Source organism: Myiozetetes cayanensis, unplaced genomic scaffold (assembly GCF_022539395.1).
Source record: "Myiozetetes cayanensis isolate MyiCay16 unplaced genomic scaffold, myiCay2020 scf5-8, whole genome shotgun sequence".
NCBI classification, from domain to species: Eukaryota; Metazoa; Chordata; class Aves; order Passeriformes; family Tyrannidae; genus Myiozetetes; species Myiozetetes cayanensis.
The window spans coordinates 43637412-43661466 of record NW_026087742.1 but is presented as its reverse complement, the minus strand read 5'-3'; the positions used below and the strand labels follow the sequence as shown (position 1 = coordinate 43661466).

General features: G+C 38.5%; 1 protein-coding gene across 2 annotated transcripts in view; it reads left to right on the top strand.

Moving 5' to 3' along the window:
* The window catches only part of XPO4 (exportin 4), an 81921-nt gene that overhangs the window by 20285 nt on the left and 37581 nt on the right, over positions 1-24055 (top strand). The window contains exons 2-6 of one of the 2 annotated variants that reach the window (XM_050332625.1): positions 1579-1684; positions 4475-4616; positions 4866-5004; positions 16341-16457; positions 17228-17381. In XM_050332625.1, coding sequence (XP_050188582.1) covers positions 1579-1684; positions 4475-4616; positions 4866-5004; positions 16341-16457; positions 17228-17381 — 658 coding nt within the window. The remainder of the gene's footprint in view (positions 1-1578; positions 1685-4474; positions 4617-4865; positions 5005-16340; positions 16458-17227; positions 17382-24055) is intronic. The other variant, XM_050332626.1, reaches the window with a different exon arrangement.

The window sequence follows — 24055 nt, the reverse complement described above, 5'->3', positions numbered from 1 at the left end:
AGACTTGACCCTGCCATGGAGCTTAATTCTGTCTCAGATATACAGCAGTGTGTAGTGTCCCAAATATCTGAAAGCTTTCCTGTGTGCTTATCTGCCTTCAACCTGCTGACTTGGTCCCTGAGATGCTGTTCCAAGGATGTGGTCATGAACTGAAGGCACACTGCATCTATGCATGTGCACAACCTAGCACTGAACTGCTGTCTGCCTGGAAGGGGGCATGGACAAACACCGTGGTCTTGTTCCCAGAGCTGGAAAGAGCTGTCCTGCACAGGTTCAAATCACTGTCCAGGGAGGTCCCATCCCCAAAACGGGCTGTAGAGCAGAACAGGTTTGTGAAGGGACAGAGCATTTATTCTGCATAAACTGCGTTCCTCCACTACTTGTTTTTCTCCCCTCACAGGCATTTTTCATATCTGCACAGGAAAAGCTGTGTAAGTCAGAAATTAGCTGTGTAAGGAGATGGACAGCTGTTTATTAAGACCCCCTTGATCAAAGGATCAGCAGCCTGCTTTCCCATGCTTCATTTACTCAGATTTATTAAATTGTAATCTCTGGTGCTCTTTGCTCTTATGTGAATCTTCTGTCATCTTGTGTTCCATCAAGGATGAAACAATTAAATCAGATTTGGTATGTTTTATTTACTGGAAAATATTTCACTTCAGTTAAAAACCTTGGTCTTTGTGCTTTTATTCCCAAAGCAGTGGGTATAAATTGCAACCAAAAGATAGGTGGCACCCACATTCTCCTCAGATTGCTAGGGACAGGACTGGAATTTGGAGTTTGGAAATTCAGCTGAAGTTCGATAACCTGTGCTGTCACCTTGACCTGGCTCTGCAGTATGGATGTGGTCTTTCTACATGTGCAATCAGAGGTGCTTTAGTTCTGCTCTACTCTTTTTGTGGAGCTGCCTTTCAGCAGCAGAGCAGTAGGTACTACCTGAGCAGCCAAGGTGCCCAGGATGTCAGGGGATGGGTATAAGCAGCTGGGGAACCACCATAGCCATCCCCAGATAGGCTCACCTGTCTCTTCAATCGCACTGAAGTCTTCAGGATGTCAACTTCAACATTAAACACTAGAGGGTAGTGTGTTACTGACAGTACTTTATTTTTGAATGTATTTGTAGTAATTTTTCAATTCCTTGAATTTATTGCACAATTAAATATTTTAAAACAAATGTAGAACTGAAGAAAAAAAGTGTGTTTTGCTTCTGGGACTGAGCGTGTGTAGCAGCAATTAGTGGTGTGCAGTGATATTTTTGGTTTGAGTAGAAAAATGGGTTGAATTTAGATCTGACTTTTAGCTTTCTTCAGATGCATCATTAGGAACACTATACTTAGAATTATTCACTCTCTGCTTGATGTCTCAATATTCACACTTATTTACATGTGATGTAAATACACAGTGGTATATAAGAAGAGACTATGACTGAGAAAGAGCAAGTAGTTTTGCCTGGAGATACTTGGTTTTGATGTTTAACAAGGCAAACATTTCTAAGTTCATGACATTGCTTTTATTATATTTACAATCAGGATGGAGTTTCAGTGCTTGAATAACTTTTTTTTATATTTTTTTTTTTAGGCACCCCCTTCCATGGTCAATAATGAACAACGCCAACATGCTGAGCACATATTCTTATCATTTAGAAAATCAAAATCACCATTTGCTGTTTGCAAACACATTTTGGGTAAGTTTTAGTAAATGAAGTTAGGTATGTACACGCTTTTATAATTGGAACTGTGTTGTTCTTCTGCACCTGGGAGTATGAACATCAGTTTTGATTTTGATGAAGGGTGAAACCTATTGCTGCCTTTTTTTGATTTGTTTGTGTCCAACTGTTTTGTTAAAGGAAAATAGAAAAGTTGTTGTCCATCTGGTAAAAGCAGGTGCTTTGAAATTTTGTGTGATTATATCTGTGGAAAAGGAAAGAGATAAGCAGATATCACCCTTTATCAGAAATTCCTTTGATATTAATGGAAATGCTGTAAATGTGGTTGTGTTAACAAGTCCTTAAGAATAAATCTGTTTTTGCAGGTGCTATAGAGACTTATTAGAGTTGGGCAGCTAAATAATCTGAAAATTACAGGAGCAGTAATGATGTAGCAAGCACCATTGTACTGACCAGATGTGAGTGTTAGGGGCAGGCAACAGGAAGGTTTCGGTGAAAGCTCACTCTGAGCCCTGATGAGGGAAACCTAGAAGTTTGTGCGAAAGAACATATGCCAAAGCCACAAAAAACAACTTTTCTTTCAAAGCATTTGCCAGAATGAGCAGAGAAATACTAGAATTCTGTTTAAAATATTATTATTTTCATACTTCATTCATTCCACAATATTTTTTTAACAGTTATTTCTAAATTTACTGGATTGAGACTGAGACTTAAAATTCATGAATGTTATGATGTCAATATTGCAGACTCACTACTGTATTTTTAAATTATACTATGATATATAGAGCAGGGTGTGCTTCTTTTCCTACACCCACTTCCCAACCAAAATGTTTTTCTACAAATGGATTTTTTCTGATTTTAGCATATTATAGGAGTGCTTCATCTGGTCCTGAAGACTGCAATCACACTTTTGGCTTTATGGGTCAGCAAAATTGAGGCTATTTATTTTCACAACTTGGGAGTTGAGAAGGGAGAGGCAAGGATTATGAAATCAGGAAGCAGGGAATGGAGACAAGCTGTTCATGATGAAGAATAAAAGAGGAAGTGTAATGAAGGGATATGTGCTAGTCAGGATGGGCAGGAACCACAGGAACAGAGTAGATGGCTTTAAAAAGAAACAGAAAAAAATGGTCAAGACAGGAACTGGAATGGAAGTAGAGAGAGATAAAAAGGATCTTGATGTCATTCGTGGAAAGAAGAGTGTGTGAATGATACAGAGAGGATAATGGAGATGATGAGCATAAGGCAAAGGAGTTGAATCCAGGAAGCACTAGGCTCTATGTTTTTTTGCTGTAAGCTTATTGCTGTTCAATGTACTGCCAAAACCTGCCCTTCCTTTCTTAAGTAACTTCATGTAGAGGATAATGGTGCTCTGACTAAGTTATAAGCTTACACTGGGGGCTGGAGATGTGTACTGTTAATGATTCCAGTTGTGCACCTGCAGTTCTTGACACAAAGGAGAAATTCCATCCTTTTTTGTTTGCATTCTCTTTTTTATGTGAGCTTTGTACAGATAGAAAAGCCAAAGACCTGGAAGTTGACAAATGCCAGAATTAAAATTCCCATGCGGGAATAATTCGGTTTGTTTTTATGTATGTGTTAGACATACACAATCATCTTTCCTTAAGTGGTTACTTAGTTTTCCAAATTAAGCTAAGTAGATTTAGAGGTGGTTTATTTTGATTTAAGCATGTTTATCTGTGTAGGTTTAGATTTGGACCCTGATTAAATTACATAAAAATACTTTAGCAAATTAGCTGCAATCTTGGATGTAGAACTTGCATATAATGGAAATTTATATTATAAACTTCTGTGTATGTAACTGGGGGAAGAAAGCTTGTTTTGTAGTAGTTAAAAGCCCTTCATCTCATGACTGATGTTTTTTCAAACAAACTCAGTTTTTCTAGTCCAGGTAGGTCACCCACTATAGCTCAAACTTTGCTTCTTGTTTGGGAATTTTTTTTCACCATTTCATATTTTATGCTTTTTCCACCCTGTGGCTACACCCTTTCTTAATGATCTTTTTGTGTTTTCTACAGAGCTCAGAATGTTTTGAAAATGGCTTCTTAGATACTACCTGCTATTTCCAAGTTAAAATTTTTAAAAACAAAGTAACAACACCAAAAAATTCTTTGTAGCTTTCTATTATAATAGAAATTCTATTCGTATTCTGGCATTTCTCTTTACATTTTACTTTGTAGTCACCCAATCTGTTACCTTTCTCCAGAACATATTTTTATACTTTCTTTAGTGCATCTGTACATATAGTAATCCCATATTCAGACAAAGAGCACTGATGATTCCTACACTGTGGTCAGAAGTTTTTTTTTAATTACCCTAAGATAAATATGGAAACTTTAACATGATGTTGAAAAACTTCAAATACTAGTCTGTAACATTTTTGCTTGGATAGTTAAACACAAATACTATCTTTAAGTATAAGTGGACTTGCTTCTCTTTATGTCAACCTAATCACTTAAATTATTTAAGGTGTTTCAACTAAATCTGTCATCTTGTTTATTTTGTTCCCCAGTTGTGTTAGTATTCTTATTCCTGATCTTTGAACCAGCCTCCTACCACAGACAACTTGTCTCTTAAGTCACTGACTTGAATAATATTGGGCAATCTGATAATTGGGTTATTGATTATTTCTCCTCCTTTTGAGTTGTTCTCGGTTTTCATAGCAACAAAATCCCATTTATTAATAAATGATAGTAAATTCCATTAGTTTTCTTTTGTTGGAAATACATTCAAGCTGAATACATGCATGTCTTCTGATCCTCAAGTTGCCTTTGTTTTTCCCCACAGAAACTAGTAAAGTAGACTATGTCCTTTTTCAAGCTGCTACAGCGATAATGGAAGCAGTTGTAAGAGAATGGATTCTCTTGGAAAAAACTAGCATCGAGTCACTGCGAACATTCCTTCTAACCTATGTCTTACAAAGGCCTAAGTAAGTATCGAAAACATACCTCTGAACTTGTAGGATCCTGCATAAAGTCTGGGTTATCCTTTTTGTTGCCCAAGGTAGTGGTGGAAGACAATAATTTGTCTTCCATTCTTAGCAGTTAACTTCTGTAGAGTTGTCGGCTTTTCCTTATGAATTCGCATGAAATACTTGAAAAAGAAGTATGTTTGAAATTTTATTGGGCATCGATGTCCAGAATTATCTGCAAATATGTTTGTGCAATGTCGTTTGCAGCCTTCAAAAGTACGTTCGGGAGCAGATTTTATTAGCAGTAGCGGTGATAGTGAAACGGGGATCATTAGACAAATCAATCGACTGCAAAAGCATTTTTCATGAAGTCAGCCAGTTGATCAGCAGTGGTAACCCCACTGTGGTAAGTATTTATTTTTTTTCTTCAAAATTTAAGCAATCTGTATCATCAGTTTAAGTCGTTATATACTTTGTGACTGTAAAATATTTTGCACTTATCCAATTAGTAATTGAGTTGATAGCTATTAAGCAATCTTTTACCAAGTTGGAGATTTTTTTTTAACGTTTTGAGACTAGGGCTAGTGTATGTGGTTCTTTGGTTCACAATTAGACCATATTTTTTAGGGAAGAAGTTTTTCTGAATAGTTTCTTTAAGTGCCATAGTTGTGGGTTGGTCACTTGTTCGGGGGCTTTTTGGTTGTTTGGGTGGGTTTTTGTGTTTTTTTATTCCTCTGGTTTTCTTTAATCAAAGAGCAAGATCTAAAAAGGGATTTTCCATTAGCTGGGAGGTTCTCTGCACACTGTTCCCCTTCCATCTGTGCAGTACTGCACTCTTCCTGTGGCTCAGCTGTTGGAATAGACTACTGAGCAAGAGGCATAGACCTCTGCTGTTCTCTGGGGGACGAGTAGGTGGAGAGAAAGGGCTGTGAGGAAGTAAAATGTGGAATGGAAATACAAAACTTATTCTCAATTTAATGTCATACTACTAGGGAGTAAGTGTTACCTTCGATACTGAGCTCAAAGTGGAAACAAGGTGTCCAATATCTATCTATGCATTTAGTGAAATTCCATTTGCTATGCCAGGGGATAAGTTTAGAATAGGTCATAATAGAGGCATGTAACTAGAGATTAAAGAGAGGTGATTTTTTTTTCTCCTACCAAAAGAAAATCAAAGAGTCTGTAGATCCCATGCTGAAACTATAACTGAAGCTTTCCTCAAACAAAAACCTTGAGGGAACTGGCTCATAACACTGCTGAGTGTTCAGAGCAGCAGTTGTACTAGATGTAAGCAGTGACTGTTTAACTCTGAAAATTCAGTCAAAGTACTAGAAGTAAGGCAGCTCTTCACAGTCCTAAAAATAGCGTGTCGCCTCTGAGCATAGGTAATATCCCTTCTGGATATGGAAATTTCATTTATTCTTGTAAACCTTAATTGCACAATTATTTACCTTAAGGAGACCATTTTAACCTTTTGATTGTACATAATTTGGGTAGAAATATGTATTCACTTAGCACAACTGAGTTAATACTTTTTTCCGGGAAACACAGTCCTGTTATTGAAGTGGAGTTTTACAGTTGAGGTTTTCAAGTTTTATGCACGACACTGTGTATGCTCATGCAGTTTATAGGGTTTTTCAGTAAAAATAGAAAAGTGGAGTTAATAGAAACCTGGATAGTTGACAAGAGGACTTCTCTGTCAACTAACTCTTGCATGGTTTGACTTCCACGGTTGTATTCTGTGCATGCGCTGGTGTACAGACACGCTGCACTGACCACAGCATACAGCACACTCCTTGTGTATCATCCCAGGCATGCTGCAGAACAAAGCACATCACAGAGGAGCTCTGGCTGGGGGAAGGGGCAGTGTTTCACTCTCCTCCAAGTTCATCTCACTGCCAAGTTGGGCTTAGTTTTATATTTCCCTTTATCCACCTCTCTTCGCAAGTATTACTTTGTCCATGGTTTTTCCAAAGTATTAGTGGTCAAGTTGTAAGAATGGTGTTCAAAATGTCTAGGGTATATAATGATGTCTTCTATTCTAGTATACTAATATGACTTACTAGCAAAAAATGACATGATGTTGGAACATCTCTTCTGTGTAGCACCAGATGCAGTTGTTAAGCTTTGGCAAACAAAAGTTATAAGCACATGCTCCCATACATATATGAAGGTTTACATGATAAACCAGTTCTCATTCGTAAAAATGTTCTTGTAATCTTCTGAGACTTTGCTGCAAGAGAGATTCTGCTATGGGCACAGGTTCATGTGCCCCAGGACTGGCGTATGCAATAATAAGCAGCAATAAAATGGTGTGTCAGCACAGTACCTGCCACAACTGCATTCTAAATGGGGTCAGGGCATGTCTCTTGCATAGATATATAACAGCTTTGAAAGGTTGTATGAAATAATTCATACAATGAATTATCCATGTCATATCTTTTCAAATATGACTAGGTGACTTTTTCCTTTAATGGTGTCCCTTTATCATCCAGCAGTGCTCGTCTGTGAGACCTCACTGGTGCAGTTGCCTTGCTGCCATGGTGGAGTCTGAGCTGAGGGTGCTTCAGGGTATGGTGTGATGCTGAGGGAGTGGTGCTGATGTTAAGATCCCAGATGTGCGGTCAGGACAGTGCTGTGAACTGTCACGGGTGTTTCTGGAGATGTGTTTGTATTAGTTATTATTTATAAAAACAGGTCCCTATCCAGGTTAGGGAGGAGGCTAGGGATATAGGTGTTGGGAGAGATCAGCAGATGTTTTCCAGCCCTCCGTGCCTCCCTATGGAAGGAATCGTTCCATTTTTTTGACATACCTTTCCTGTAGTGTGATGTGCACTCCTGCCTCCATATAAACTCAAGTTTCAGGAGTCTGTCATACCTTTGTGACTGTAAATTCTTTGTCAATTCTCTTGGTCACCTTTTGTATCCCTCCCAGACTTCTGCTCCATGGTTCCTCTGACCTTCTGCCTGATGTTCACTCCAGCAGCTGAGAAATAACAGATGGAGTCAGCAGCAGGTCACTTCATATTTAAAAATACTTAAAGATTTGAAATGGGAGCTATCAGCAGCTTTTAATTGCTAATAATGACTTTCTACAGCAGTTTGTAATTCAGAGGAAGTCCTTTATAAAAAAGTAGTGTTCTCTTGCCTGCTTCCAGCTTACTTTTTCCGCTCTGATGGCTCTGAAACTTGTTGACCCTTCTTCACCTTGCAAGAATAAAGTAGATATTTAATCTTTTCCATTCCCTGCAGCCCTCCACCCAGTTTCTGTCAGACATCTGTACTAGCTTTGTTATCATTAGACAGTCGTGCTCCAAGAAATCTTTGGGACTCTTCAGCAACATCTTGTCAGGATCACATCTTTATAGTTGGAATAACAAAGAGGGCAGCGAATATAGATTGTACTGTCTGTTGTGTGCGTTCTTTTGCAGGATTTGATATGCTTAATATCTTAATATTAGTTAAAAATATCTTAAGAAAGGATGTATTTTGAGGATAGAACTTGAAGGAATTTTGTGGCAAAGTGATATGTGGGCAAGTCTGATGGATAAACTGTTGAGAATGAAAAGGGAATTAGAAGGAAGATGAGGAGAGGAGAGAGGAGTAGTGACGAGAGGAAGAAAGTGGTCAGGACATGAAAAAGATGGTTTTAGTATTGAGTAATCTTTTAATAGTGGAACAGAGTGTACATGTTAAGGAAATAACAGGGCACTAAGGAGAGGTTATACCACAGGGATGGGAAGGATGCATGGTTAGAGCCAGCTTTTGAGCCTGGAGTGCTGGCTTCTGCTGCTGGTTCTCTGCCATTTGGTCCTTTATGAATCTCGTGGAAGAAACCTTTGTCTGAGAAGAGAAAGTGAACTTTGAGTCTGGCTGCTTATTTGTTAGAACCGAGTTTAGGTAGTAGTCCTCTGGGAGGGCAAGGATTAGCTTTGGAGTTCTTGTGGTTTTTTTTCTTTTTTCCTGGCTCCTTCTGTAACATCGGTAAAATCCATCCTCCTGCTTATGAAAGAGTGTGTAATCTCCCTCCAATAGCAATTTCAGGATCTCTTTTCAAAATCTTCATCTCTGGGGGACTGAGCTTCTAGCAGTAAACACAGTATCATGAACCAATTTTAAAATGCTAAATACATGTTTTTATCACTAATTTCAAGATTTTGGAGAATTTTCTGGCCCAAGTTCTTCTCAACTATAAATGCCTTCAATTTCTTGACCTTTTCTTTTTGTGTTAGAATATTCTGCTTTTGCATAGCAGAAGGATTTCATTTGTCCTTCATCCCTGCCAGAAAGACAGGAATCCTGGCAGCTAAGGTGACTGATTCCCAGGAGGAGGATCTTGTCTGCAGATGATCACAATCAGATGGACTTTGTTTAAAACTGGACTGGGATATGGGTCACACCTTGATTTCTTCCATGTGTGTGGCAGATGCAGAGAGTCCAGCTGCTGTAGACCTGACATGGGACTGGGAAGCAACAGAAGCTGTGCTTTTTAACATCTACATTGCATACAGTAGAATGTATTATAGTACAGAGCTCCATATCTGAAGCCTACTTTTTTGTGTGTGTGTGTGGAAGGAGACTTATCAAAACTTAATGGAAGAGTGCTGGATTCCTGACAGTTCCTTCTCTTTTAAAATGTTTAAATCTATTGTTCTGTTTCTCAGTGTGGTAGTTCGGTCTAGAGAGAAGATCCAGATGCTTCAGGTTACCTAAAGCTTCTATGGGATGTGCTATGAACTCTAGGCATTATTCTTCATTGAGATTAATCTATCCGTTATAATGGCTGCATAGATAACTAGTTATACTTATTTAGCATTTACAGTTCTTATTTCTATTCTTTAAAAGGAATTTTACTTCTGGAACCCTGTCTAGCTGTTGCTGTCTCGTGGTAGGGTAGGAGTTGGAGAGGCTCTCCTGGCTTTTACATTTTAACAAAAACATATGTATTATTCCTCCCCTAGGCTGTATCTTCTGGTCTAATAAAATTGTTACCTTGTCCTATGAACCTCACTGGCCTTGAGACATTGAGTATAAAAACCAGATGGTAAACCAGGATATTTAAGCTGTTCCTTCATGCTGACAAGTGCTCTATGAAGACCTAAGTTAGTGTTTAAAGATTGGTTTGGGAATTTCTGGGATCCAGAAACTATTCCAAGTATGAGGTTAAAACTTGGTAGTAGGAATATAAGAGAACTTTAAATTTAAGTATTTTTTTAGTAGTTGTATTAACCAGAGTGCCTTTTGCAGTTTTCAGATTTTTCTGTTGAAAAAGAGCCTGTGTAGGAGAGATGCAATACAGCAAGACTCCAGCTTAGTTGCTTAATAACTTTTAACATTAGAAATTGATAGCTCCCAGTATTGTAATTTATGTTAAGAGCCACAGTTTCAAAGACAGGGTTGGGAAGTCAGAAAAAGTGTTGCAGTGGAGAGATGGGCATCCTCTGTTTTATGTGACTCCTCATTTCCTCAGTTTTGCCATCTTGTGAGATGTGCACCTGTGGAGTCTCTCACCTGTGACCTCAGAGGCTCACTGGGAAAGAAGACATTATGCCTGTCTATGTGTTACATGTGTATTTCTTTTCTTATTGTGGTGACACAAATAAACAGACTTGAGGGGAAAAGCCCCTTGAAGATGTTTGTTGACCTGAGCTGCTTGGTCTTCAGTTGCTCTTCCTCTCAGAGGTACCACCCTTCATATACATGTGTTCAGTAATAAACTGGATCTTTGTGGGAGTCTGCTTAAAAACACCCAACCTTCTCCCTCACAACTTATTTTTTTTCTCTGGGCACATCTGCTGTGGAGCAATCATTTGGAATATCTGGCAGCATGGCAGGCAGAGGTGGGCAAGAAAGACCAGGAATGAGTACTGGGAAAAGTGGGGGGAGGGACAACACCTGCCCATCAAAGAGCACTTTTTAGGATGGTGATAGTGATGGCAAGCTGCATGGCTAGTCTTACTATTCATTATTTTGAATTTAATTGAGAGTCTGGTATTTGTTCATGCACCTATTGTAGGAGTGAAGATTCAGCTGGTGTCTTTCAGACAAGAACCTGGAGAGGGATATGTTAACTCTAGATAAATGGTTTTCAGACCTTCATTTTTTTAATTATATTACTTTTTTCTTCCTTCTCCTGAGTTCTGCTTCACAGCTTCACCTATCTCCAGAGAAACAAAGAAAAGCATGTTTGGCACCCTATGCTCTGTCTCAACCTCTTCCATTATGAGTAGAGGCTGCTCCTTCCCCTCTCTCTTTGACCAAAGCCTGCATGCTTTGCATTCCACAAGATCATCTTCCTCTGGCCCCCAGTGATTTGCAGAAAAATTGATTTTCTCTTTCTCAGCTCACCCTTGGGGGTTCCCCTTGGTTTGTCTGGTTCTCCTCAAGGAAGGGAAACAAGGTCTCACCTGTTGTGCTACTGTAGCTGTGGTGTGTTAACCTGACACTGCTCAATTGTCTTAGCACGGTGGCAGAGAGGAAAGGAGTGCGCTCCCCAGCCAGTCCCTTACTGCTGACAGCACACAACTACAGCTGTGGGCCCTATTCCTACCATCCTGTCCCTGCTCTACAGCTTATTTCCACCAGTTGACTCACTTGGGAAGGAACAAACAGATAAAATTCAGTCCTTGCTTACCTTTCTTCAGAATATATTCTGGTTTTCTTTGGTTGAGAACCACTAATTCAGCTCTTGGGTCCCCTACTCACTTTGCAATACTTGGAAGTTGAAAAGCTGGAGTGACCCCAGTTACTACATGTATGTCTTTTCTGGTTTGGTTTTTTTTTTTTGGCCCTGTGGCCATCTTGTTAACCTTTCCATTTGCAATTGTGGCTTGCATTCTGGAGACTTAGATATTCTGAAAATGTTAGCAAATACAGCTGTGCTTATTCAAGGAAGTTAGGGAAGAAGTATATTACTGCCCTTAAAAAGAAAACCATGCTTTAGACAGTTTATTTGGTAAAATTGCTTTGGACACATTCTTGTTACAGGATTCCATCACCTAGGAGCAACACAGCAAATTGTAGTAAAATCTGATAGATTTTTTTTTTAAATTCTTCCTACTCTTGTGCAAGTTAAATTTAGATAGTTTAGGGATGTTATTAAATATAAAACCAATTATCTTTGATTTCAGTATCAGAGTTTACATTGTACAGGGGGAGACAAAAAGTCCTCTAAATGCATATTCAGGCTGGCAGTGATCTAATATAACAAGGTAGATACTGTGATTTTTTTCTGTTCAGGCAAGACCTTCATTCTTTTAAATATGCTTGCAACTCTTTCTGTAGGTATGAATGACACTTGCAGAGGGCATTGCGTGATACCTTGGGTTTTGCAGTAAAATAATTTAATCAATCCTCTGACAGCCTAACTGTATCTCTGCTCTGAATTTTAGAGCAGAGGAAACCATTTTGGTGTTCTAGTTCATTTGTCTTTGTTGGCTTTTCCGCCTCAGCGCTGGTGTACCACATGTCCATTTTTTCCTAAGCTGTATTTGAACTCTTCTCCCCTTCAGATGCTTTGTAACCTAACTACCCTCAAATGAAGCAGTTCATTTATTCCATGGGCAGCCCAGGCACAAGTGTGAAATCCCTTCAAACATCATGGGTTTAACTTCTTTTATAGGGGGCATTCCATTTGGAGGAATAAGTTGCATTTACCTTTTGCATCTGAGTTTTATGAATGATATATAAGTGTTGTTTACTGTTAAAATGGTGCACAGTCTTTCTGTAGCATCTGTGTTTTATTAGAGTAATTTAAAAAGAAAACCACTAAAACGATGTTACCGCTGGGTGTCTGATTGCCAAGTTAATCTCTTATCACAAGTCCCATTGATCTTCTGTTTGAGCAGCTGAGAGTCTATTTTATGTATAGCGATCTTTCATAAAGTTTATTCCTGGTAATAAAGCTAACTGGGGCGAGTGCCAAGCTATTCTCAGAGGCAATCCACTCTCAACAGGAGGAGGATTTTATTTTGTTAGATGGGGTTATTGTTTGGGTATGTACTTGTGGCAGAACTGGTGAAATCGCTAGCGAGTGAGTCAAACTGGGTTCAGAGGTGTACTCTTACTGGTATGAAGTTAATGGCATTGCTGCACAATAGACATTCAGATCTGGCTTTTAATATGATGCCCAGAGTCACGTGCATTTTCCACTTACTACTATGTGGTATTACTAACTTGGATTGTTGATCTCTTCTGTGGTGTGGCAAAAACCTTTATAAAAGAACCCAGAACCCTACCACAAAACAACAAAAAAAGCACTCCACCCTAGAACTGGATATATATTAGTTGCATTCAATTTTGTTATGTATAAGAGGAAGTAATTTTAGTTCACAGAGAACGCCAGAACTGGTTTCTCTGAAATTATGTTGTCTTCGGATTTTTAAAATCTTCTAATAGTATTTGTGTTGATGTCCTTAGTGTCTTCCCACCAAACATACCTGTAACTTAAAAAAAATGTAATTCAAAATATTAGTAGTTAACTTTGAGTAAAGTTACTTTATGAAAAGTCAAATTTTATTTTTAGTGAAGCGTACTTAAGCTATATTCCAGAGTTTCTGAAATATTGCTGTGTATTCAGGAGAGTTTAATAGATGGCAGGGCACACATTCCTTTAAGCTAATAGTTAGTTAATATTCCTGCAACCGTATGCCAGTTTTGGGAAGCCAGTGGTAGTTTTGCATAGCTCTGTGCAAATGCTTGACATTGCAAGGACTGGTTACAGGTCCTGTGATCTGTTCCTCTGCTCTTGTCTGAAAGTTGAACTCATGGGGGCTGGCACCTGCCTTCTAGGAAACCAGTCTCAAGCTATCTTGTCTCAGCCTGTTGTTGCAGTAAATTTTAAATTACTGGCCAGTGGCTTCTGCTCCTGCTCTGGTGACCTGGATATACAGGAGTGCTTACAGTTCCTCATGGTTGCAAGGGGTAAATAAATGCAGGTGCAGATGGTGACAGGATTACATGGGTGTGCACATATTGCACACAGCACCCTTGGGATGGTAGAGGAATAGGATTTGCACCCCCAGGTATTGAAATATCAAAACTGAGGAAGTAGATGGCATGCTGTGTCCTCAGTAGGAGGGAGGAGAGCAGAGGGATGCATTGTGCCCTGGTGTTTGCTGTGAGCTAGGATGCTGGAGGGAATGAAGTGTGTAAATCTCTAATAACTTCTCCTGTCATGCTCAAAGCAGGTAGTGATGTCTCAGAACTACCTGAAATAGCTTTCATTGAAATTAGGGAGACAGGTCACTGCTCAAGCTGCTTTACTGGGCTCTTAGCAGATTCAGTCAGCCTAGCTGCATCCATTGCTCTTTCCACCTTCAAAGAGATGTCTTTACCATCAGTCATAAAATGTCACCTTCCATTTAAATTTCTCCTTGGAATCAGGAGAAAAGCACATAAAAAAACTGGAACACACTTGTATCATGCAGTAACAGATTATTCTCCAAAGAGAAAGGATACATTATTATATACATATAAACAGACTGGAGAAAAAGGAAGGAAAAAATATCTATTATTTTAACTAATATTAACTGTTTGTAATCATGGTGGGAACAGACATTTTTTTCCTATTACTCCTTACCTGTCATTTGAAGATACTGATTTATTTTCCAATAATTGGCAACCAACTGCAAGTGATAGGTAGTCTGCATTGCTGCCCTGTTTGTCCTGTGGTGGTCTGGATGGTGGCTTGGTGTGAAGATCTTTGCATGGTAAAACAGAAGCAGCTCAGCTTTACCCAGGACATTGTACTATTGGAGCCGCTGATACCACTTGGTAATCAGGGTATGTTATAGAGCAAAAGTGTACAAATTTGTAATTACAACTAATGATGTCTTTATGGCATAAATACTTTGAGCTGAAAAATGTGTGTCAGTAATTTAAGCATCGAATAAAAGTCTCTATTTTAAACTATTTAGAGAGTCTTATGAGACCTCTGCATCTCCTGGCACATAATGAAGTTGAACAGTGTTCTCTGGCAGGTGTGCATTATTTCTTTAAAAACATGTATTTTTATCTGAAGCATTGTTGTAAAGTCAAACTTCAAGTGTTTTTAGGTTTTTGGTTGGTTGGGTTTTTTAACCCAGGTTAATTATTTTCCTATGGAACTTCTAATGTTGGATTTAAAACTCAGTGCTAGTATCATATGACAGAGGTGACTGCAGATGATAAATAGTCCACTTGAAATAAAGTTTTTTCTTTAAAATGTAAAGCTTGTATTTAGCAGCTGATCAGCAATATGCTGTCTGCTGTACTGATACAGCTTTATTGCATAGAAGAGAAAACCCATATATTATCATGAAGCCACTATGTTTGATCTGTCTGGGACTTATTTAGCAAGGAAGAATGTTAATTTAGTGTATACTGGCTAAGATAACTAGTTGTCTGGGGGGGTCAAGGTACTGACTTCAGAGGCATTTCTGAACAAAGATGTTGCAGTTGGTGGGTGGATGGCACTGGTCTCAGCTGTTGTATGAGCTTGCATAAATAGTATCATCTCCACTTTAATCTTTCGGGTGTTCAGAGGTAGTGTGCATATTTCTGTTTAACCCCTGGACACTTGCTGGCATGCATGACCCTTTAACAATTCCTATCCCTCTGTCCATCCCTAGCACCTTGGCTCCAAACAGTCTGGGAGGATAGCCAGTAATTGTGAAGTTTTTTGTTAAGAACATCTCTAACAAAAAAATATTTTCATTTCACTGGTATACACTTTCTATTGTGCTTGTTACAGTAGTGTATGGCACACTTCTGAAGTACTACTTGCATCTCCAGTGTGCAATACTTACTCCGTTTTGAGTGCAAAGATGGGTTAACAGATATTAAAACTGGTGATGATGGTTACTGGCCTTTGGCATCAGGAAAAAAGCCCTTTTTTTTATATTTAAGAAAAGAGCAACAAAGGCTGGAGCCATGTGTTTCATAAAGAAGGTTGTGTTTTAGGATAAGTATTTGATTTACCTTACCTTAAAATTTGAGAATGAAAAGGGTACTTAAACCTTCAGCCTTCATGAATCTGTCTCTGTGAAAGTAATGTGCCTTTTTCTCACTGGTTCAGAGACATTGTTTTACAAGAGTAGTCTTAAAGGTTGTTTCTGAGGCTTGTGGGTGTTGTGCTTTGGAGGGAAGTATCAAAGACCTTTCAAACATCAGAGGTTTCTGTGGATTCCTCTCCTAATGTTGTTTTTGATGAGGGAGAGGGGAAAGATGTTGTAGACGGTGTATTATTGCAAGTGTTGCTTTTGACAAGCTTCTGTCACTTTTGGTGCTATAAATTTAATCATGATCAAATACCAATGTGCTAAGCGTAACAAATGTAAAGAAGGGCCAAAACAAACTTCAGAGTGACGTGACCTGAACTATTAGAACAATGGAAATAAGTGGAAAAAGAATCTTCCCTGAAACTAATACCTGTAAAACCCTGTGCACAGGGAGAGAAAGTAAATGGCAAGGCTGGAAAATGGTTTGCAATAAGTTGGTTTCTGTTTTGTAGTAGTCATAATTGCAAAGGTGCCAGCTTTGATATTGCTCAAATACATTAATTTTTTGTGTGTAAGATGATTCCAGAGATGGTTCATCCAAGGATCTATATTCCTGAAATTTTGACTTGTTCTAGTTTGTGTTAGAAGGAACTGAAGCAGTAGTCATATTAAAATGCTAATAAAAAAATTGAAGGACACTGTAGGTGCTATTACATTATTGGACATCTTTTAGTTATATTATTCCCCCTTATTTTTTTTATAGCAAACTTTGGCCTGTTCCATTCTAACGGCGTTGTTGAGCGAGTTCTCAAGTTCAAGTAAAACCAGCAACATTGGACTAAGCATGGAGTTCCATGGTAACTGTAAACGTATATTTCAGGTAAACTAGTTCTGTGTTGATATATGATACCTCTCTTTCTAGAATTTAAACATACTTTCCTGTGCCAGGTGCATTCAGGTGCACTGTGTCCTTAAAAGCATTTATTAGAACAAATACTACAAATGCAGATACTGGCTACTTCAGGAAAATTGATAATGTATTTTTTAAAAACTTGTATCAAGAAGGTGCAATCGTTTGTGCCTATTTTGTGAACGGAGAGCTACAGATCTTTATGCGGTTGGGCTCTTTAATTCCTTGGCTACCAATTGCAAACAAAACGAATACTCTGTGGAACAATGATAGTCTTAAATATAGCTTTGGTTTAAAGCCAAGGAGAGCTATGTATGTATTTAAAAATATTATTGCAGATGGTGTAGTCTGGTTGTCTCAGATGTATTGTTTGGCCAGTCAGAAATGTTCTTGTGAAGCCATTGCTTTAAACTGACTGTTGTGGAACAACTTACCAACTTTTTTTCATGCCAAAGACCAACTCTTTTCTCCACCAGTTATTAAAAACATATTGTTTTTTAATCTTTTAGCAACTGGCATTTATGTGAAGATTTTTTTCATAGTCTATGCAAACGTATTTGCAAATTGATTTTGGTAAAAGGAGTGGATTCTCACTGACAACTTCAGAATCTTTTCTGTATTGTAATGAAAAGTAGGGTGAAACCAGAAAATTGTTTTCTCTTTAGAAAAGTATTCCTTTTTAATCAGCATTTTAATTAATGACTGAGATACTCAATATATTGTGTTCGTCCTGACTATAGGAGGACGATCTGCGGCAGATCTTCATGCTCACAGTAGAGGTACTTCAGGAATTCAGCAGACGTGAAAACCTCAATGCTCAGATGTCTTCAGTGTTTCAGCGTTATCTTGCACTAGCCAATCAGGTCTTAAGCTGGAACTTCCTTCCTCCAAATTATATCCTTTTTATGTCAGGACATTTGTTTCTGTTGGCTTGGGTCACTTCCTACTGTGTGAGAAGTAAGGTCTTTGAGAGGAGAGAAAAAAGTAAAACTTTATAAACCTTATATTTAGTCCTTGATTTATGTTTTCTTCCTTTAGTGCTTTTGGTCACCACTATGCTTGCTAACAGAAGCTGCTGTTGCTCTTCATTAAAGTTTTAAAGTATTTTACATAAAAGACAAAACAAACAGAGCAGCCCTGTTACAGATTGAGGGTCTGTCTGGTTTGGTGCAGGGTAGAGAAAATGTGTCATAGGCTACTTTAGTGTAGAACCATATGGTGAAGAGTCTTAAGTTATGTTTAATTTTTATGCAGAGATCTGATCTGTCCTACTTTTCTCCCTCAGAGAAGAGAAAGGGGCAAGGAAATGCCCCATCATGTAGGAATACGCATGCTCAACCAAATCCCCATAAAAGAGCAGGGTCGTATACTAGAACATATAATAGATCCTCTTCAATCTGAAAAAAAGTATTTGATAGCTGAGAGAAGAAACGGCATCTCCTCTGTGCAGGTGCTTCCACTGCTTCCATTTGGACATTTTTGTGATGTGTGCTTATTATTAGTCCAGAGAAAGGTGAAGTTGGACAGTAGAGGAGGAAAAGGAAATCAGAAGGAGAAAGGGTCTTAGTGAGGGAGAGAAGGAAAAGGATACAAAAATACTCACTCCAAAAAATGGGCTAGATGAATATTGTAGAAATATTCAATCACACTCTGTATTTAATAGAGGTTTAAGACAGTGTATACAGTAAATCATTATAGTACCTCTTAACAGCCAGATTGTCTTTAAGAAGCTCAACAAACCTTCCAAGAACCAAATCTTCGATCTGGTTTATCAACTTTTTTATTAAAACATTTGAAATTGCTACCAGGTTATACATACTGCAGGAATCTTGATGCCTTCAAATCCACTGTGAGGGATTTTATTTGCTTTTATAATGTGAAAGTCAGAAGGTGATATCTGTGAGTTGTTGTTTTCTTTGAGTCTGTTCATTATGCTGCAGGCAGCAAAAGTAAATTTATTTAAAACTGGATATTCCTGGGTTCACATGTGTAAAGCAGAACACCAGTTATATTGGCTATACAGAAGGTGCCATGGGTGAAAAGTAAATACCCCACTTTTGTTTGTCCCTGAAGTAATTTGGCAGGGGTTCAGAGAGGAATTTAGTGCACATGCCTGCAAGACGGACACTGTAGTCGAATTATTGTACCCTATAAAAGTTTTTGAAAGTGGATTTGGGATTTGTAAGAATTCAAATCATGTGTGAACACTTTTTCTAAGCTGTAATCTTAAGCAGAAAGGAAATGTTCTTGTGCTATGCAGTGTTGATTCCCTCTGAATTTTAGTCTTGCTCTGTACAAACCTCTGGTGTAGTCTTAACTACTGATCTTGTTACAGTTTGAAAGGGAAGGCTATAGTTCTTCATGAGCTCTTTATCCCAGGCTAAGGTTTGCAGTGGTGGAGATAAATAGGTACAAGTTAAGATGGTGAGCCTTAGGAGTTTTAGCTTTCCTTTATACATCTGTATAAATGAAGTTGATTTAGTCTGTAGGTGCTACTAAAGAAGTGTTAATAGAAATAGCAATGCAAGCCATACTGCTGCTTAAGGTTAACAGTGTTTTCTGCTACTTGGCCTCCTTTAGTTGTTAAACAAATTCTACAGTCGTTAAACAAATTCTGGCCATTTCTTGAGATTGGATGGACCTTTAGTGTGAGCCACAAGTGGTCTTAATGGGCCTATTTCAAATATTTTCATAATTTCTGATCCATTTGTTACTATCTTTTTGGTTTTCTACCATTGGATGTTTCATTTTGCAGTAAGAATTACAGCACCATCTTGGGTCTTCCTGTTCTGTGTAGCAACCTGTTTTCACAGAGGTTGGAATGTCCTCACTCATCCTTGAGAAACGTGGGTCTCAGCTGCCAAAGATTCAGTACCTGTTGGGGTTTACAGCACCATGTTGATTGTATTGTGGTGTAAATCTCTCTTCCTTAAGAAGACTGGTTTAAAAGTAACTGTTGATTGTTAGCTCGTGGGCAGTGAAACTTAACTTGGCTGTAGTTTTTAAATACATAGCACATTACATGAGAACGTTAAGAATTGCTGTGTTGATTGACCACTTGGTATCCTTTTGGTATCCTCTTTCCAAATCTTGACAGTACGTCTGCTGAAGGCATGGGCATAAATTTAATACTCGAAGCATGGAGTAAAACGATCCATTGTATCCTCAGATATATCTTTTTCCTTTAGTTGGTATTTCCCCTGGCAAGACAGTATTAATTCTCAGTATTCCCTGCAGCGTCACAGTAATCTGCAGTATATTTATGTAGTCTTTAGTAAGATTCTTGTACCTCCAAAAAAGTAGCATAAATGTGCGTTAACTGTACAGTGACCATTGCAAGAGGCAGGTTATTTAAATCCCCAAGTTTGAGAATTGCATCAAAACCTAGCCCTTCTGAAGAGTTCTGTGCTGTTATGGGACAAGTGTTATAGGATAAGTGTTGCTTTGTTAAATGCAGTCTTGGACAGTGCTGCCACCAATCATAACAGAAGAGTTGTAGTAAGGCTGTATTGTCAGCTGCCACCATGAAAGATGCATTCTGAAATGGACACCTCATTGGAGCAACAAAAGAGGAGAGGCTGGGGCCTACCTCCTTTCAAATTGGAACTCCGTATTTTTAAAGTGTCTTTGGATGTAGTGGCTACAATAGGAAGCACATGGCACAGTGACCTTGGAGGCCTCCCTTCGGTCATATACAGTTTCTCCCATTTCATTTTCCGACAATCATCTATTGTTATTTTTATCTGCTACCTTGAGATACTAGTTCACCCGGTGTTTGTGGCTGCTTCAGAAATAGTCTGTTGTGGCATGTTGGCTTCCGTACAGTTTCTTTTTTCAGTGCTGTTACAGTACTGTTAAATATTGTTTACTCAGCTAGAACTAGTTTTAACTGCATCTTTTCTTAAATGAATGTTTTTAGTAATTAAGGAAGTGCAGGTGATCAGTATTAAGAGGTACAGCCCTCTCCTTCACAAGAGTGCCTTCATCTGTTGCACTAGATAGAAGTTCAATCTCATTTCTAGTACATTGTGAGCACCCTAAGTCTCTAGTTTAGGAGCTGAATGTTGCTGAGTTTTAATGCACCTTGGCATGAACATATATGTCTTGTGAAGTCAGGATGCAATTATAAATTATATTACTTTGCCTCCAGAGGTGTTTCTCCTATCTTCTTGATTTTGGAATGTCTCTGTTCTTGGCAGCCACATTCTAATGGACTTTGGATGAATGTCCTCAAATGGAAAAGTTCTTCATCAGACCATAAGGTTTTTCTCCAGCTATCTCCCATCTACAGACAGGTGTCTGTTATCTGTCATTAGGTGCTCTCATGGAAGTACTTATTTATCCCTTATTCTTTAATGTACGGTCATAGTACATAAAGAGAAGCTTGAGCTTTAGTTCTTGTTTTGTGTTTGGTGCCTTTACTTGCTCAGAGGCAAGCTGGCAAATTTTTGAATTAATGTAGAATAGGGGATTTAAAATGCAGGTTATGTAAACCTAATGAGTTGCACTGTACTAATATGCATCATTGCCGTCCCATTGAAGTTAATGGTGCAATGGCAGTTCCATGAACTGACTGAAGCTTTTTTCTGATCTGAGCATTTTTGTGTGTGTTCCTTGGCCACACAGTTAAAGGAAGAAAGCTTTTCATATCTCTAATTTGAAAATGTCTTTTAAACCTCAAACCAGAATGAGACACCTGTCTGGGAGGTTCTGTGAACCATACCGTTCTGCAGACTTTCAAGATTTGAACTGAATCCAACCCAGACTGGAAGCATCTGTTACGCATAGTGGAAGTGCATGAAAACCACACAGAATGCTCCAGAAAACTCGAGGTTTGTTTCAAGAAATGATTCAAGTTGGCACTGCTGCTGAAAAAGCATCCTGCCTTATCACCTCCCATGAGCATGATACTGAGCAGGGAACCACCTGGCATGGCAGTGGTTTTTTATCAGGTTGTGGTCCCCTGCTTGATTTGCTTCATAGCTACAGAAATAATTCAACCTGTACCGAAGAGTGACAACACAGATTTCTTCAGCAGCACAGCTGCTTTCCTTAGGCCTTGTGTTTAGCAGCCTGGAATTATCCTGAATTTACTACAACAGCCTGTCCTTATCTGAAAAACGAAGGATTGAGGCATTGTCCCTGTTTGGGATGTAAAGTGTAACTGAATTTGGGATTCAATGTAACTGAAATAGCTGTATATAAAAAAGTGCAAAAGAGAGCTACATTTTACTTTTGTTAGACTTACCACTTTTAGGTGAAAGCTGACATGACTTTGAAATCCCTGATGTTTATAAATTTCTAGGGTACTACGTGTTTTCTTGGCAATCCTTTCTAGCAGCTTTTTAAGACAACATTGGTCAAAATCAGTAAGATTTACAGATCCCCTGAATTTGGTCACAATTGCACTAAAGATATTTGTATTGATATTGAACTTTTTAACTACTAGTCTTTCATCATTTAGGCTTTCCTGAATGAATTTTGAAATCAGATTGCAATGTAAGAACATCTTAGTAATGACCCTTTTTATGAAGGGGAGCTGATGTTCTGCTAGCTTGCCCCAGTAGGTTTAAGGTTCCAGTTTTTTAAAGGTAGTCATCAGCATCCTAGATGGCAGCCACTATGACTTGTAAGCCACATCTGCATGGCAACCACTTGTGCATAGGTGCTTTAAATGCAAGTTAGGCTTGAGGTGATTAGCTTGCATACCATTAGCTGTATAACCATAGCAGCAGAATGTACCAGGAACTGCAGAATCCACTTGGGTGGTCATGAGCCTTGGTACTGGAATGGCTAAACTGCTGGAGGCTCTGGAATCAGCCAGGTTTAAAATTAGCTTGGATGTTCCTACACTTCCTTCCCCTGTTGCTGCAATCCGAGTCCAGTGTCTCCAACACAAAGCATTGTTTCATTCTTACGATAGTTAAGAATACTAGTTGTTGTGGTTTAATAATTAAATATTTAAGCATATGTTCCTTGTCCTGGTTGCCACATGTATTTGCTAAGAGTGTAAGTTATGGAAAGGTCTGTGAGGAATTTCTCCATAGGGGGCAGCAAGCCTCTGCATCAGTTTTAGGCAGTTGCTCCTTAGACTGATCCCATGTGCTTGGCTGACTAGCTAGAAAGCCAGAGGAGGTCTTAAAAATCCGAATAAAATCAGTATGTTAACACTGGATGGCAGATCTCCAAGCAGTTACCTTTCTAATGCAGTTTTTTATTTGTAAAATACAAGTCTAAGACTGGCACAAAACTGTCCAGAAATATTTCAAAGGTAAAGTGATTAAAATAACTTTTAAGAAAGATATTTGGACCTTAGCACTCTGGGAGCTTTTCCTCCATTTCTGTTTCCTGTGGACAAATCTGTGAATTGGGTTCCAATAGGAGAAATCTCAGCTTTGATTATTGAGTTCCAAACTTACTGCTTTGTGGAAGAACAAGCCTTGCCTCTCTTAGGAAAAAGACTGTGGGATCCATTCTCAGATACTGGAATTTGTAGCAAATACTAAAGTGAAACATTATAATCCCTCATGGCTGCCTTAGGATATGAAATACTTGATATGCATCTTCACCGATCAGTCCCTTCCTGGGTCAGAGGCTAAGAGTAGGAGGAAAACTCCACATTTGCTGGTCTTTTATTTTCTTTTTCTTAATATATTTCTCCAAGAAGCACATAAAACCTCAAACTGTTTTCTAAATTAGTTTTAAAAATTTGTAGGTTTAAAATACTACTCTTATTTTTCCAGCTCATGAAACAAAACCAAATATAAGGTCTACATGCATAAATATAGGCAAAGACAAAAGAAAATCTCTCTTTAAACATCATGATCTTCTCCTCTTCCTCTCTAGACTCTAATAGTGAGAATATGAACCTTATCACACATGAAGGCATCTAGTTATATTCTTATGCTTTTCAAAAGAACTTGGTTCACATTATTGAATAATCTGTTCTGATTCATGCAGAAGATTCTAGTCTGTAAAGGAATCAGTGCCCTAAGTCTTGCAAAACGGGTGAAACGCTGACATGGCAGCTGTTTCCTAGCCTGAATTTCCATGTCATTCAATGTGAATTGCAGTAACAGTTAATAATTCCTTGTTAGAACTAGGAATGTTAGAAACATTTGTATTATTACCAGAGGTGGTTTACAATTGTTTTTCATTTTAGAAACAAATAAAAGTCCTCCCAAACTCTCCAGGATGTCACAGTAGACTGATCTACACTTACCATAAATCTCTACTAAAATTCTAAATCATAAGTCTAAGCTTGAGTGCTGTGCTAGTACTGTACTTTTTGTTTCTTCATAAGTATTGAGAAGTAAATTAATTTTAGATGAAGGAGACTGCATTTGTCCTGTGTAACCCATGTACTAGGTAATTTAGTGACATTTTTTTCAGGTTTGGCATAACTAGATGGCTGCTAATAAGGCAGAACCATAGCACAGTACAAGCTGGAGTATTTCTTGGCAGCGAGCATCTCCACAGCCAACTTCTGCTAATGTTTGCATACATTTAGTACGTGATGGAAAATGGGTTCAAGATCTCCACTGATAGGTGGAAGCATCATTTGTAAT